This window comes from Triplophysa dalaica, chromosome 12 (assembly GCF_015846415.1).
Source record: "Triplophysa dalaica isolate WHDGS20190420 chromosome 12, ASM1584641v1, whole genome shotgun sequence".
NCBI lineage: Eukaryota > Metazoa > Chordata > Actinopteri > Cypriniformes > Nemacheilidae > Triplophysa > Triplophysa dalaica.
In genome coordinates this window covers 4,638,520-4,654,260 of record NC_079553.1, presented here as the reverse complement: position 1 = coordinate 4,654,260, position 15,741 = coordinate 4,638,520, and the positions used below count along the sequence as shown (strand labels likewise).

The 15,741-nt window shown below is 36.4% G+C and overlaps 2 protein-coding genes across 5 annotated transcripts; both read right to left on the bottom strand.

The window, feature by feature from the left end:
* Positions 1–853: 853 nt before the first annotated feature.
* Positions 854–6,268, bottom strand: zgc:194210 (uncharacterized protein LOC794982 homolog). Of its 2 annotated transcripts, XM_056762364.1 has the most exons (13): positions 4,563–6,268; positions 4,325–4,386; positions 4,095–4,127; positions 3,949–4,002; positions 3,783–3,827; positions 3,644–3,676; positions 3,483–3,527; positions 3,313–3,351; positions 3,192–3,233; positions 3,008–3,052; positions 2,878–2,919; positions 2,720–2,797; positions 854–1,744 (listed from the first exon to the last, which is right to left on the bottom strand). In XM_056762364.1, exons 1-13 carry the CDS (start codon positions 4,787–4,789, stop codon positions 1,029–1,031), a joined length of 1,461 nt encoding a protein of 486 aa, XP_056618342.1. In that variant the 5' UTR covers positions 4,790–6,268; the 3' UTR covers positions 854–1,028. The 2 variants fall into 2 exon arrangements, with proteins under 2 accessions (XP_056618342.1, XP_056618343.1); XM_056762365.1 differs by lacking the exon at positions 3,313–3,351.
* A 918-nt stretch (positions 6,269–7,186) lies between these two features.
* csnk2a1 (casein kinase 2, alpha 1 polypeptide) lies at positions 7,187–14,931 on the bottom strand. 3 transcript variants are annotated; one of them, XM_056762366.1, is made up of 15 exons: positions 14,782–14,931; positions 13,645–13,734; positions 13,188–13,266; positions 12,854–12,982; positions 12,584–12,695; positions 10,616–10,717; positions 10,362–10,412; positions 10,220–10,279; positions 10,042–10,125; positions 9,846–9,956; positions 9,653–9,754; positions 9,414–9,514; positions 9,135–9,283; positions 7,771–7,860; positions 7,187–7,649 (listed from the first exon to the last, which is right to left on the bottom strand). In XM_056762366.1, exons 4-15 carry the CDS (start codon positions 12,952–12,954, stop codon positions 7,525–7,527), a joined length of 1,188 nt encoding a protein of 395 aa, XP_056618344.1. In that variant the 5' UTR covers positions 12,955–12,982; positions 13,188–13,266; positions 13,645–13,734; positions 14,782–14,931; the 3' UTR covers positions 7,187–7,524. The 3 variants fall into 3 exon arrangements, with proteins under 3 accessions (XP_056618344.1, XP_056618345.1, XP_056618346.1); XM_056762367.1 differs by lacking the exon at positions 14,782–14,931 and adding an exon at positions 14,483–14,658; XM_056762368.1 differs by lacking the exon at positions 14,782–14,931 and adding an exon at positions 14,353–14,417.
* Positions 14,932–15,741: the final 810 nt, after the last annotated feature.

The following is a 15,741-nucleotide window of genomic DNA, read 5'->3' as shown; positions in this document are numbered from 1 at the left end:
ATATATTACATTTGGTAATTATGCAGACACTTTTATCCAAAGCGAGTTACAGATGGGGTAAACAATGGAAGCAATTGGTACAGTATAAGGAAAACAAAAAGCATAAGTGCAATGAAAAGAACTGGTCTCGTAAAGCCTACCACAATATACAGAGCAAAGTTCGAAAGTATTTTACTTCAGAAGAAAAGAAATAGAAGTCAAGACTGATCGGTCAGGAGTTGACGGAAGAGATGCGTTTCATACGATTCTTAAAGATGGTTAATATAATTATAAAAATACCAATGTTTCACTTTACTTATTGATGGCTATCAGGATGTTATGAGACTTCCAAACAGCATGACAAAAACGTTTCTGGACAGGATTGCCTACCTAGACTTTAAAAATGACTTAAAATATCACCCAATGTAAGAAAAATTTACTTTTAAGTAGCCTGAAACTTCATATAAGTTTATATTTCTTACATTGGCTGATATTTTGAAACATTGAGGACACCTTTCATCTCCTGTGTCAGTAATAGCAGTGCTTCGAAAGGCATGGGGGAGCCATTGGTTGAAATTCACAACCTCACCACTAGATGCCGCTACATTTCATACACTTATGGCTGGAAACAATACACGACTTAAAAAATCTGAACAGATTTTCTTTTAACTAGACATCATAAACTTGCAGACTTGAAAAGTTTAAGATAGAAACAAACTAACTTATCAAATCTGCGGACTGGCACAGTCCAGACTGAAAATCTAGGCAAAATCTGAGTTACAGTCTTGTTGTGTATTACAAGACAGAAATACTAATAAAGAATTTCTTTTTTTTGCAATGCACACAAGCTCATATTTGAAAAGAATCAAAACACTGAGATTACTTGATTATTTATTTAAATCAAATGTCAAACAAACAAAAAGACAAGCTAAAATTAAAATTACACACTGACACAATCTAAAAGCAAGTAACTAGTCTGCAAATTTATTCTCTACACAATAACGGGCACATGATCCTTCAGTCTCTCACTACTTCTGTTGTCCAGAAGCTCATGCATGGCTCACTCTCTCTGGACCCTCAAAATCCAGCTGTTCCTTTGGTTTTTCAATGTTCTTACTCTTTTTACCAGGACACATTTTCCTCAGCTGGATTTGATAGCTCATTGTGTCCTTTTGGATCTTGTGTTCCTCCTTAGAGGGATCCAAACTTTTGTTCTCCTCCTCTGTGGGACTTCCAACAGATATTTCAGGACATGGATTCAGACCTGAGATTTCTGTACTGTTGTCCACTGTGCTGTTGTCCACTGAGGTTAAATTAGCTTTGGTCAAACTGGGATTCAATTCCTCTTTTTCGGCAGGTCTGTTTGTCTGGTTATTGCTCAACAGAGTGGTTTTAATGTTGGATCGATCTGAGATGATTCTGACTGTTCGTCTAGCCACTCTTCCACCAAGTTGTTCTTCACTAACAGCATCATTGATCTGTCTGTCAGGGGTGTACACAATCTCTGGACTGTCAAAATCTACTTCCCTACTGTAAGTCTTCAGCTGCTTTTTGTCAGTTTCATGTAGTTGGCCAGACTTGTCTTTGAGGTTTGTTTGACCAGCCAAGCTCTGAATTATGGGATGGGTTTCTTTCATCAAGTCCAATTTTTGTCTCTCAGTAGTACCGATCACCTCAGCACTGTAGTTTTCTATCGTTTTAAGGCTTCGGTATCTCACATTCTCCTCAGGTTTGTTCACTTCCTCACTACTGATGTCTGTCATCACTGCACAGGTGAAAATAATAAGATGATATACTCCTTTAATTTATGTTGCTCTTACAGAGAATAAAGGCTCACATTCATAACAAGACAAAATGACTTATTTTAAAAGTCAAATATAAACAATTACTTAAGACATAAGATAACGAGGACAAGAGATTAAGAAAATGAACAGATAACCTTAATCAAGTTTAAAAAATACATATTTATTATTAATACATATTAGTTATTAAATATGATATTTAGAGACAAGTTATAGATACAGGGGCGTAAAATATTTGGACACTTCTGGACATTTAAAAGTGCAATGTGTATTTTTTTTGTTCGATCTACAGACAGAAATGCAATGTAATATACATGTATGTATATGTTTTTAATTATATGTATTATGTCTTCAGAGGTGTATAAAGACATTGCATAATAAAGCATTATGCTTTATCACCTTAGAATGAGCTTTTTCTATTTACATAAACCCTTGCATGGAATTGGTCATGTTGTTTCTGCACTAGCCCTAAACAGACTTTTATAATTTAGTAATAAATACGTTATCTCCTTCTGCAAAGAAGAAAAACGTGTCGACATCTTAGTTCTGTGTCAGCTCCCATAGAGTTTTGAAAGGGAGGGGTGGAGTGGGCCGTTGGTTGTAGTTCGCAACCTCGCCTCTAGATGATGCTAAATTTCATGGACATTTAAGTCACATTTGACGCATCTGTATGACTATTGCTTAAGATATATCTAAGCATCTAAGATACAAAAAAAGTGTCATTAAACAATATATTTGTTGGCTTTATAACACTATGCTTATATTTGTTGTTTTATAACGTTGAAGTATATCTGCCATATTCTGTAAAACCCAACTTTTTTGTATTTTCAGTCAGAATTTTTAGAACACATTTCATGTTATCATTAAATTGTTTTCAAATTACTGTGACCTTTGAACATGTGAGGATTTAACCAGATGGTTATTAAACTGAGTCATACCTGTTACTTTACTGGGATGCTTGTTTGTGTCCTTCATCACTTCAGTGTCCAAGTCAGTTGTGTCTATACTGACACTCTCTATATTCAGAGAAATGAAAGATTATCAGCCTGTTTACATACAGTGTAAATATAAGGAAACACAAGGCACTATTGCTCACCTTCTGAGTTTGTATACTGTTCCTGTAATGTTTTTTGGGCCTCTGAAGGAGCGCAGCAGAAAAAATACAGTATGTTTAGGTAAAATTAGTTTTTAATCTGAGACAACTCACAATAAATCCAGCAAAATACCTGTCAATTTGGATTTTTGGTGTGACCTCTTGAAGCTTTCAACATCTACAACAGAAATAACACCGGATGTTATAAGAACTGTAATTCTAACTTTATCTCCAAATAAATTTTAAATAGCAAGTATGAGTGTTTAACTACTAAATTATGATAACACAACAATAATAAATATAAAATAAACCTGTACCTCTGCTGTCCTCTGTTGATGTTCTTTCAGTCAATCCACTGTCTGTAAAAGTGTATATATATTTTTCACATATTGTTATATCTGATATTACTTGTAACTTGAACTTTATTTGATGGATAACCTGAGTTGCTGCTCTCAATGGAGCTCTCTTCAGCAATGCCTACGGACAGTTGTAACATAAGTTCTTGCATCATGAACTAAATGCATTTAAGAGAATATTAAGAGAATAAATAAATAAAAGGAAAAAATGTTGTGTTGATAAATTACACAACTCTTATTGTTAATGTGTACCTGTATTTTCAGCCGAGTTTGGTTTGGGAGTTGTGTTGGAAAACTCTACATTAAAGACAATTACCAAACACATCAGCAATGCCAAAATGATTTTATTTAGACACATTATAACTTTTTTATGTCCAAGCAATATCAAGTCTTAATAACTCATATTAACATACCAGTAACAGTTACTATTTCTGGGGCTTTACATTCTGAAAAAAGAAAATCAGACACGAGACGTTTCTATAAAGAAAACATTTTCCTTTCGTTTATGCATTACTAAAATGTGTGAGATGACTTCATTGACTTGTTACTCACCTGCTGTTGGATCTGTAGAATACAGGATCTTTTCTGTCTGCAGAGCTGGTCATATGAAAGAAAAGATCTCTTTCAGATTCACAAATTGGGTTCGGAGATCATTACCAACTGCGCAGCCAACTACTTGTAGAATATCACATTAAGTTAAGAGCAACTGTTTACAGACCTGTGATCGGAGTTGGTTCGAGGTGGTCAGCAGGCAGATTCATTTGAAAAGCATCTTAGGAAAGAACACGAAAAATACAGAATAAATTTAGCATGAATTTAAAACGACGGATGTAACTGATATAAAGCAGCAGGGAAAATGCTCACCGTCGAGGAAATGCAACAAATCTTCACTCCCTTCTGAAGAAATCCGTTTTTAACATGAAAACATATGGAAGACAGACTTATTATTTCGTCAAAGCAACTGTATATAGAAAAGAATAATATTTTGCTAAACAATTTTAAGATGATTTACTAACGTTTTTATTACTTTAGGCAATTGAACAATGTCATAAAACTCTTTCAAAACGTTTATAATTAGAAATAAAAATGATCACCTCTCATTGCTGCTGAATATATAGCATCCACAAAGACTAGAACGGTCACGATGCTGGTAAATCTGAGCCAGAAGATGAAAAGAGAGAGAAAATGACACCTTTTCCAAATATCAATGTAAATGAAACTACACACATTTAACATCATTTAAACAATTTCATACAGTCAACAGATTTTTATTTTAAAGTGGAAAACGCAAACAAATCTTGAGCAAACAACAAGCAAGAGACAGGTACTTACAGCTTCATATTGAATGGTGATGTCCTTTTGAGGCATTGATGTGCTTTTGAGGTTTTATAGCGGTGATGACCACTCAACTGGGTAGAAGAGGTGAACTGGACAATAGAGTCACAGATGATATTGCAGAGGGGACAGCCTGAGAAACCAACACTGACCTGTTGTGTTCTGAATGGCAGGTGTGTTACAAAATAATGACGGGACGCACGGTTGCATTTACCCCGTGGCATTTCCTTTCCTTCAAAGAGATCCAGTGAAGGATCTTGTTTGTGCCATTGTGAAGAAACACAAAACAGACTAGTTACATACTGAACATCAGACAATCATAGGTTAGTTTTTAACAAGGAAACCTTCACAAAACGGCTTTATAAGGCACAAAATTCAGATGTGCGACAGTCTGCGATACTGTTTTCCACATAAGATCATGTAAAGAAAATGTGATACAATATAACCTTAATATATTTAATATTGACTGAGTAAGGTCACGTCATAGACTGAGATGATTGTGAAATTAATAGTTGAAATCAAACGTTGATGCTTATCTCAAAATTAGGTTTTACATTTACATTTAGGTGACCATTGCTTTATCCTATACATTTTATATAGGTATTTGCAATCCCCTGGGATCGAACCCACAACCTTGCTCTTACCACTGAGCTACAGGAAAGTTTTGAGACTTTAGCTCGGGTTTTTAGCCCAGGGTCACATTCGGTAAAACGAAATATAGGAAGGGAACATTCTCTTAAAGTGTTCTGCCATCTAGTGTCCCATCGGACCACTAGATGGCAGAAAAGGTTAAATATGAAAGGGTTCAATTTGGAGGAATAAAATCTGCGTTACAGAATATAAATAGAAAACCATGATTTCAGCTCGCGAGGCCAAAATATATGAAACTCAGTCTTAAACGTTATTAACATCGATTAATGCAGTCACCAATGATCTAAATATAAACAACTTCTAAATACTTCGTGTTAATTTAGACATTAAAGAATTCATTTTAATAAGTAATAGGTGTAATAGTTAATGCAGAGTGAACCAATAGGCATAACTGTGATGGGACAATTGCTTTAACGACGGTGTATTAGTGGTAGCAATACCTTATTGTAACGTTACAACAGCATACGTAATGTTTCACTGTGGTGTCTTTTATTAAGCCATCAGTTTAATTAAACCGTAATTACTTTTAATATGGTGATACAAAATCGTTACGTTTGAAACAGCTTTGGGACATAGAACGTGCGTCGGATGTCAGGTGAAGATCTGAGGACTTTGTTACAAAATGGTCACTATGTGATTTCCAGTTGTTTTTGGTCCAAAATTCACCTATTTTTCAACGAGCCAACAGTTGTTTTCGTTTTTTTATTGAATTCCATATAAATGTGAGTGAGGTAGCCTCTGTTATCACCACCTTCCTTACATACCATTCACTTTAATAGAGGCTGCATTAAACGTACAGCGAAGTAAAGCAAGTGACATGGTCTATTTCCTTTAACAATATACTTTCTCTTTTAAATGATTTATAAAAACAAAAATCTCGACTGAAAAAAGTCTCTATTGCAAACTCGATATGAATGACTTCACAATACAGTAACATATTTAAACTCTTCACACTTAAACACATGTAACGTCAGAGGGCAAACATGATTGAGACCTCCACTACAGAGCTAGTCTTCAACATCGGATTATTTCACTAATAGACAAGACCAAATAAACAGTTTAAGAAACATTTAAACAATAATATACTAAATGTTGGTCTACACTTTTTTTGGGGGGGTGACAGAAACTGCCCACAATATTCTTGTTCGTTCTTCAACCAGTCGACCAAGACAAACCACAGTAAAACACAACATGCAAAGCTAAATTGATATTTTTCCAGTTTAATTGATTCAGTCGTGGGGTAGAAAGAGATGTGTATTCACTGAACAGTCCCCTCTCAAAAGAAAATTACAAAAACTCTGTAGTATCAAATCAATGTGTCTGAAACCTGTTTAAAAAAAACTCACACACTCGCATACACACACACAAACGACTGAAAGTAACACAAAAATTAGCATCTTATTGATTGTGTTACTCAGCAATGGTACAAGACCTCAAACAGCTACTATTGATAGTTTAACAAGATCTATCCCAAAACCAACCGGCTATACACACAGAACCAGCACAGCTGAACTGAAATATAAGATGTTCATTTTTGGTGAGGGGATTTTGTTACACAATGATTCAACACAAATCTTCTGAAATGTTACAGTAGTTTCGATTTGTTCTGGTCTTCGGTCCATTTCAGAGCTGAAACAGAATAACGGGTTAAATCATGACACCAGCACAAATGCTTCACCGGTAAGCGCTCTGACCCAGCAAACCTCCCAGTAAAGCTACTTTCTCTTGTCCCCATCATCGTATTCTTCAAAATTCAGGGACAACCGGCTCTTAAACCCGGCATTTTTACTCTCAAGAAGTTCATTATATACACATCACCAAGTTTTGTGAACTGTTGCGATCGAGACTCGGACCGTAAAACACAAACGCAGGAACTATACCTAAAACACTCCCTAAAATCCCTGCCTCCCAAAAAAAGCACACGCAATTAAAATTAAGCCGAGTGAAATGGTCTTCAAGCACAAGAATGCTAGAGGGACATATAAAATTAATTTTTATTATCCTTCAGGTGGACATTTAAGTGTGTTTCTAAACAGTCACTGTGATAGAACGCTTACACCCATATGCTTTTCTAACTCACACAGACAGGTGCAAAAACATGACGGGTTTTTCCTCGAGTCCATAAACCCCTAAACAACACAACTGAAGAGAAAAAATAAAACAGTAACTTAACATTTTAGTTTTTTGTTACTTGCAACATAAAAAGAAACAAAAATCAATGGCCCCCCGATTCACAATTCCAAGCAGGCCCACTGAAGATAGAGAGCTAGAGATGTGACAGAGAGAGAGAGACAGGGGCAGTTGGTGTTCAGGGCTGGGCTCCTGCGGCAGTGGGCACTTGTGTGGCCATTGTGTTAGGGGCAGGGATGATGGGAGAACCAGCGCTGATGTTGGCCATGTTGGGCTGTGTGCTCGGAGTCATAGAGGTGATGCCTGTAGTGTGACAGTGACCAATACATGTTCAGTTGAGCTTGTAGACTGAGGTGAATTCAGGTAATTTATTATTGAAGAGATGCACAGAGGTAGAGGAACCTCAGAGACTGAGGAGGTTTACCTGCCATCATGCTAGAGGAGCTCACTGGTGTGGAACTGGCAACCATTCCTGTAGCTGGTGCCCCTCTGCCCTGGTCTTTAACTATGGGGTCTGCGCGCACAAACACAAAACAAGAGCATATCATTTTTAATGGCAAACACATCAAAAAATCAAAATCCTGTCAAAAAGGACCTGTACATATCAAAATGCATTAAAGGAATACACAGAAATCTTTGAGTACCATAAACTTCCTCCACTATTAATTAGTTAATTGTAGTTGTACAATGTGGTCAAATGAAATACAACAGAACAATTTTGAGCAAAATGATTCGTTTCTGTAAAACATTTCTGTAAATTTAAATAAAAAAATCGGCCAGCATATTACGTAAAAATAAATGGGAATGTTTCCTGTAAATTTTGTTGAGGCACTTAAATATTAAAGGGGCGATTCAACAGTGCTTCATGCATTCTGACCTCTTTACAGTAGTCGGGTTTCCATTTAAAATTGGAATATCGCATAAAACATTTGCCAATAAGCAGTTTCCATCCAACTAGTCAACTGTCACTTCCTAATAAACTGCCACTAAATATCAGTAAGAGAAGCCAATAAATATAATAATAGTTTCGCAAGCAGGCAATAACGAAACAATAAATGCGGTGGTTTTGTGGATGGCTGCTGTTTGGGAAACACAGTCGTGACAGTTCTAGAAACAATTACAGAAATACTTTGCTCAGGCATTTAAGAATGACCATAACAACATTTCTGATGCTCTGTAACCAGATCAGTACTCTGGTTTGTCAGGTGACGCCGTCTCATAGTGCAGTTACATGACATTTTGGCGGAATTTATTCAGCATGTGTTTCCATCTGGCATTATTCGCATTAATCCTTTTTCGAAGAAATTATACCACATTAAGAGAGCTTGGAAACTTTTTCTGAATGAAGGGTTTTTAATAAGAAATGTTGTGTTTCCATCACTCATTTCTGATGCAAAACTTCGAAATGCAAATAAAACCTGAGTTATGGTAACCCACTTGATGTTAAACATGCTGGTTTCTCATGCTTGACATGGTTAACTTGTCAATATGTCTTCGAAAAAATGTCTTCGAAGATGAAAACAAACAAAAACTAAACTTATATCATATTCACAATATTACTAAAACTACATAATTAAGTGCTACAACACATTTCAATCATCATCACATGCCAAATGGCATGAAATCAATATTTGCTCTTTACCATCTCATATCTTTGAACAAGTGTTATATTTATATCACAAGCAATGCAAGTGTCACTGTGGATTAAATACTAAAAATCACATACTGCTTAGAGAATAAAAAAACTCAGATATTTGTTCTGTAGTACTTGAGTGTATTGTTACTCACAGAAGTAAGGGTGGTCCATGGCCTCACGAGCTGTCAGTCGAGCCTGGTGGTCGTAACGTAGCAGCTTGTCCAAGAAATCCAGAGCCTCGGTACTGACCAGGTGCTGATTCTCGCTGTGCACAAATCGCTCCCATCTCTTACGGGAGTGTCTGAACAAATAAATGGGAGTTGTTGAAACATTCTTTAACCATGACACATTATATGACTTGCACTGCACTCACTAACAAAAACACTGGGTCTCTGTTTCAAGAGAAACAATATGGGGAAATAAAAACATACCTGCCCAAAATGTCATTAAAGCGTGGGTCCAGTTCAATGTTGTATTTGTCGATGTAATCATACAGGTCCTCTGTTCCCAGAACCTTTGCGATCCGAACAAGCTAAAGAGAAAAAAACACATCAACACACATCACTCAGCAGTTAACACTTTAAACCAATCGAAAACAATTATACTAGGAAGGAACTACTAGTAATAAATAGCTCATGGTAGTACATGCAAAACAAGAAAGTCGGACGACCTGATCATAGTTGTCATGTCCATGGAAAAACGGTTCCTTCCTGAAGATCATACTGGCCAGCATGCATCCAAGACTCCACATATCCAGACTGTAGTCATACATCTAATGAGCACAAGAAACAAATATTTGACATTCGCTCAAAACGTCAGTGGAAATGTTTATTATGTACAACTAATGCAAAAATCAAACTCACCTGATAGTCCACAAGTAGTTCAGGGCCTTTAAAGTATCGGGATGCCACGCGCACATTGTACTCCTGGTTTGGATGGTAAAACTCAGCCAAACCCCAATCGATCAGCCGAAGCTTCAAGAGAAAATTATATTAAACAATCAAGAATACACAAAAACAAAATTTAGATGTTTTCTTAACATAGGCGAGATTTAATTACCTTTCTGTGCTCGTGGTCGATCATGACGTTGTGTGGTTTTACATCTCTGTGCATTATCCCCATACTGTGGCAGTAGTCCAGAGCCTTTAGTAAGAATATCAGAGCAAAACATTAAATCAAGCACATCATTGTGGTCAACAAATCGCTTTGTGAAGAAGTACAGGAGTGATCATCTCACCTTAAGAATTTCATACATGTAGAAGCGAATGTCATAGTCTGATAATGTCTGATACAGTTGCTGTAAAGACAGAAAAAAAAAATCATTACACAATCGAACCAGGCACAAACTAATCTTACAAGTAGGGAAAAACATCTCTTGCCTTGAAGTCTGTGTTGTTAACATGCTCAAAAACCAGCGCTGGCGTTCGTGACTGCGGCAGAGAAACAGATTTTAAACATGAGTGCACACAAACAAACCCTCGCGTATTCCTGTGCTATTGTAGCCAGCACAGCCTTTGGACAAATAGATGAAACCTCCATGCCCTCAGTGAAACAAAGTAAAAAAAACAGACCTTCCTTTAACTAAGGTCAAGAAAACAACAAAAGGCACATTTAGAAAAGTGAATGAACTTACCACAGGATCCTTTACAATGTCTAAAAGTGATATGATGTTGGGGCCTCCTCTCAAGTTCTCCAGAATCTTTATTTCTCGTTTAATTTTCTTCTTTTTTACTGGCTAAACAAACAAGACAAAGAAAATTGTAACACTGATTTTTTTTAAAGCGATTTTGGCTATACATAAAAACATCCAACTTCAACCACCATTCACTTTCATTGTATAGAAGTGCCTTAAAATACATTTGTCTATCATTCATAACCTTCTACCTTTTGTGTCCGACAGAAAAACCTATCATACTGGTTTGGAAAAACATGAGGGCGAGTAATGATGAAAGATTTGCATTTTAGCTAAGGGTGTTCGTTTTGACCTATAACCGATAACAGTTAAACAATTCAAAGGGTATGTTTATTTTTGAAGTTAAATAATATTGATAATTTTTTAATAATAATAATAATATTAATAATTCAATAATATGTTTTTAAATCGCTATTAAATCATGCATGTTTTTTAGTTTTCTGTATGGCGAAAGAAAAATATGCTATACATGTGTAACCTCACAGAGCATGCGATCAGGTGTAAATGCCCTCAGAAACATTTTCCAGACAGATTCAAATCCGATCACGCAAACCCCTTGACGAAACTGGACAAGTTTTGTGGCCACATTGGTCAGAACTTTACTCCTCCAAACGGATAGCATCACTGGCTACCTTGCTCAAGTTTGTTGTTTTGATGTAGGTAATTTCCTCCACTCGTTTCATTCGCTCTTGTTAAACATTATGTTAAAAAGATGGCCAGTAGCCCGCAGGGTCTCAGCAATAGTTCTCATGTTTAACTCCCCCTTATCAGTCTTTATGTGCACTCATTAATGATTTCATCCACTCGTCTCATTCGCTCAGGTTAAACGTTGTTAATAATAGAAAGATGGTCAGTACAGAGTCTAAGCCACAGTTAAGTTTGCGTTTCTGTCTCTATGTGTGCTGATCAATAATTATATGTAAATAAAACCAAATTCAAATTTGTTAATCATATGAATGTATTAACAAACATTAATGAATGAATGAATGAAAAATACATTTAAAAGTAAATATTAAGCGCTTTTAAATGTTGGTTAAAAAAGAAAACTATTTGTGTAAGCTCTGTTCCATTAATATTGATAAATAGCCCACAACTTTGATTTTAAAAAGTACATGTATTAATAAAATTAACGTACTATTAACAATGAATAAATATTGTAAAAATATACCTCATAGTCTAGTCTTGATGTAACTTAATAAAATATATTATACATATTGTAACGGCAGTTCTTTCCCTGTGGTATCGAACATGGTTTCGAATATCGATTTTTTTGAAGGTATCGAATCGAAGTTAGAAATTCCAGTATCGTGACAACACTATTTTGCGTGGTTATAGCAGATCGGATTTATATTGATTTAGCTAAGACACATTTATGTAGCCGAGAGCCCTCTATGGATATCAATCCTGCCTGGTGGAAAGCAATGAAACGCACTTCCCGAGGTGTTATCTCTGCATTCCTGGGACATTTGTGCCAACAGAAAGGGTGTTTTCTGTCACAGGTCTAACTGTCAACAGGCTCCAGACTGTATGTAAACATGTTACTTTATTGAATAAAAACCAGCCAAGCTTTGGATTGATGTAAACCTGCTTTTTTATTTGATGAAAAAACTTTGACGGTTCTTCTGTGTTTTCGTTTCATGAAAATTTATTAATTATTTAAGTTATTTTCTTGCCTGTTTATTTCATGTTTTGGATTCATGTGAAGGCGTGTGCTGCCGCCATGTATTTTTTATTCCAATTTAATATTGAAAAAACGTCAGTTATCGAAAATCAGTTTTCGGTTAAATGTATAGGTAAAGAGCGTAGGTTCTCAGTTAGAGAAGAAAAACGAAATGAGCATCCCTAATTTTAGCTGAATTATACCTTAACACAGTGAAAAGCAGTTTATTCTCAAACCAAAGATGATACCTTGAGTATTTTGACGACAACTTTCTCATTGTTCGTGATGTTTATGGCTTCAAACACCTCGCTGTATTTTCCCCGGCCGAGCTTTCGCACCAACTGGTAGTCATCTTGATTTCTGCACACATAAACATTACAGTATATCAACACACTCAAATCACCAAAACTCAATCCATGAAAAAATTAAAGCATAAAAAAACAACTTCATGGACCGGAAAAACAAGTGATCACAGGGACGATATTGCATTTACGTCATACAAATTAAAAAGAACGCACCCCCAGTCAACAACATGGGATTCATAGTCCCAGTACTCTCTGGGTCGCTGTGTGTTTACATCAGGGTAAACTCGAGAGCGACTTGGGACAGGGACTGACATATTCTACACACGGGATTCCCTGAAACACCTGAGGAAGAAAGAGGCAAACAGCTTACAACAGCACAGCGAAATGTCCTCCACACAAATACAACAGTTCTGAACTGTAAAAAAGCCTTTATTCGTCTTATATTTTAAGAGTTCTAGCAAATAAGTAGGCAACACATGCACACCAAATCTTTAAACAAAAAATGCCTGAAACCAGACATGTATGACTTATAAAGGTTGGTTATTACCTTGGAGGTTTTCTCCAAGCAGCAAATGACAGGTGGGGCTGATGAAGGCAGATGTGATGACTTTATGGAGGAGCATAGGCTAAAAAATAAACAAGTAAAATGGTCAGCTTAAGTAAACGTATGCTCTTGAATCTGAGATTTACTTCCGTTAAAGTGATAATTCACCCAAAAATGAAAATTCTGTCATCATTTACTCACGCTTTCATCATTTTAAACCTGAATGGTTTTCTTTGTCAGACCACAAAAGATGATATTTTGAGAATGTTGTTAACTGGCCCCCATTCGCTTGCATTGGTTTTCTGTCCGTACAATAGAAGTGAATGGGGGCCAGAACTGTTCAGTGACCAACTTTTCAAAATATCTTCTTTCGTGTTCTGCCAAAGAAAGAACGTCATAAAGGTTTGAAATTACATGAATTTTCATTTCTGGGTGAACTATCTGCAACTCAATAACCTACCTGGTTGTAATTCTAGTCAAAGAGGACATCCAGATGTTCATTCAGGAGACACTGCAATCCTAAAAGTCATTCCTCATGGCCTTCAAGATGCTGGAAAAAAAGATGACTTTAAAACACATCATTATGAATCTGCAAAATCAGCTTGCGTGTCAAAGTGCTGATTTACTGACCAACGTCCATTAATAACCAACCAGCTTACTTCACTGCTAACATTATACAGCCACCAGAATAACAATTTACTGTTTGTGACATGTTAAACGAGCCCAAATATACACACAAATACTCAAAGGAGTACTGCATTTTAAATAGTAATGCTAGTTTGGAAGAACTAACATATGACGGATCGACGTTTGTTTCAATCGATATAGTGTTATTGGGACCGATTCACACAGTACAGGCCTGATGACACAGCCGAAGAAAGCAGTCAAACCAGTGCTTTACTACCTTCCCCTATTAATATTCGTGTAATACACGTTTATGGTTAATTAAAGTTACAAACAAGTCACATAAACAAATCGATTCACGTATTCCTATCTAATTATATGCTTCCAAAACAGCTGTTCGTTAGCATGCTAACCGCTAACTAGCTTAGCGTTTGCCACGCCTAAGGCATTCTAACACATTTACCGGCGCGTTCAGCCAACATTAACAAACCAGATTGTACGCACCAATACGAAACAATTCAAAGAAGCATAAACGACAACATACCTCAATATAAAGTTTTATATCGTAGTGATTTATTGCGCAGACCCCGTTAGCCGAACGTGGCGCAACACGCCACATCAAAGCTCACGCCGCACAAAGGGTTTCAAACGAATAAATGCGTAAAAAGGATCACCTGGTTTAATTGACAGAAATGATAGATCCTCATCGAAGTTAATGTTTGGGTTATTCCGACCAGAAACCGAATATTGCGCGTCCGGCCAAATTACAAAGAAAGGCGTCGGGTTTTAGCGGTTAGCGTGTAGCAACGGCACGCGATACCTGTGTAACCAACGAACAAGACGATATAAAGACACACGGTTGGATTTTCGAAGTATAAAGTCGCACGTGCCTTTCCTCATCTCAAAATACGTCAAGCGATTCTTTCAAATAGCACCATATGTATGAACTGGTTGTGTGAGCACACTGCATTACCTCTCGGCGTCTCCTGATGGACAATATGGCGGATGCTGCACTAGAGAAAGGCTGCGTTTCAATACCTACGGAACTGCTTGACTGTAGCGTTTAGAAAGCGCACGTTACGACCGGAAAAGCTGTCTAGATAGGCAGCTTACCGGGGTTTGAGATACAGGAGAGCAAGAGAACGCGCAGACACACACCGGCTTTCTTGATGTTTTATTATGCCTAGTACAGATAAAGCGAACAGATGTCTTTTGAGTGCTTCCAATCTATGCTTCTATTTAAATACATCTTCTTTAATCTGAATGTGGCACAATTTTCTTACATAAAACATGTTTTAAAAATATATAAACATATAAAATAGCTATTTTTTAAAGATTTGTAACCACAAATTAACCATGGTTTTGCTACAGTAACCACAGTTTAACCAGGGTAGATCTGTGATTTCCTAATAGAGATAGTAAGTAAAGAGCAAACACTGTGCCCTTATTTCTAAAGACATTCATTTCCATGCTTTGTATTTTTAGTGACACCATTTAAAGGTCAAATCTGTGGATATTTTAACAGAATTATTCACACTAGTGCCTATAATTCCCCAAATGCAATGAAATAAACAGTAAAGAAATAAGTAAAGCATTATATTAAAAAGATTGAACAAATATTTATGAATTAATGTTCACACATTTGTTTATATTGGACTTCGTTTTGTAACATTTCCAATCAAATCTTTGTGGTTTGAGGTCAAATGTTTGGTTGCTCAATAAATCTCTTTGATGTTATGAGTCTATGGCCCGGTTTCACAGACAGAGTTCATCTTAAACCAGGACCATGCCTGAGTTGAATTAGGTTATTTTTGTCACTTTTTTAAAATTGCCTTAGAAGAATACATTAGTTGTGTGCATTTGGAGATAAAACGCCGGAACTGATATATTTTAGTTACATTCAGCTATGTTCAGACAGGTCACACATTCATTT

Coding starts and splice junctions, on each gene's coding strand:
- zgc:194210 (XM_056762364.1), bottom strand. CDS start 4,789: ATGCCACGGGGTAAATGCAACCGTGCGTCCCGTCATTATTTTGTAACA. Junction 3,234..3,312: donor CATTGAGAGCAGCAACTCAG/GTTATCCATCAA, acceptor ACACTTTTACAG/ACAGTGGATTGACTGAAAGA. Junction 3,053..3,191: donor ATCAACAGAGGACAGCAGAG/GTACAGGTTTAT, acceptor TTTCTGTTGTAG/ATGTTGAAAGCTTCAAGAGG.
- csnk2a1 (XM_056762366.1), bottom strand. CDS start 12,954: ATGTCAGTCCCTGTCCCAAGTCGCTCTCGAGTTTACCCTGATGTAAAC. Junction 10,126..10,219: donor ACATGTATGAAATTCTTAAG/GTGAGATGATCA, acceptor TTCTTACTAAAG/GCTCTGGACTACTGCCACAG. Junction 7,861..9,134: donor CATGGACCACCCTTACTTCT/GTGAGTAACAAT, acceptor TTGTGCGCGCAG/ACCCCATAGTTAAAGACCAG.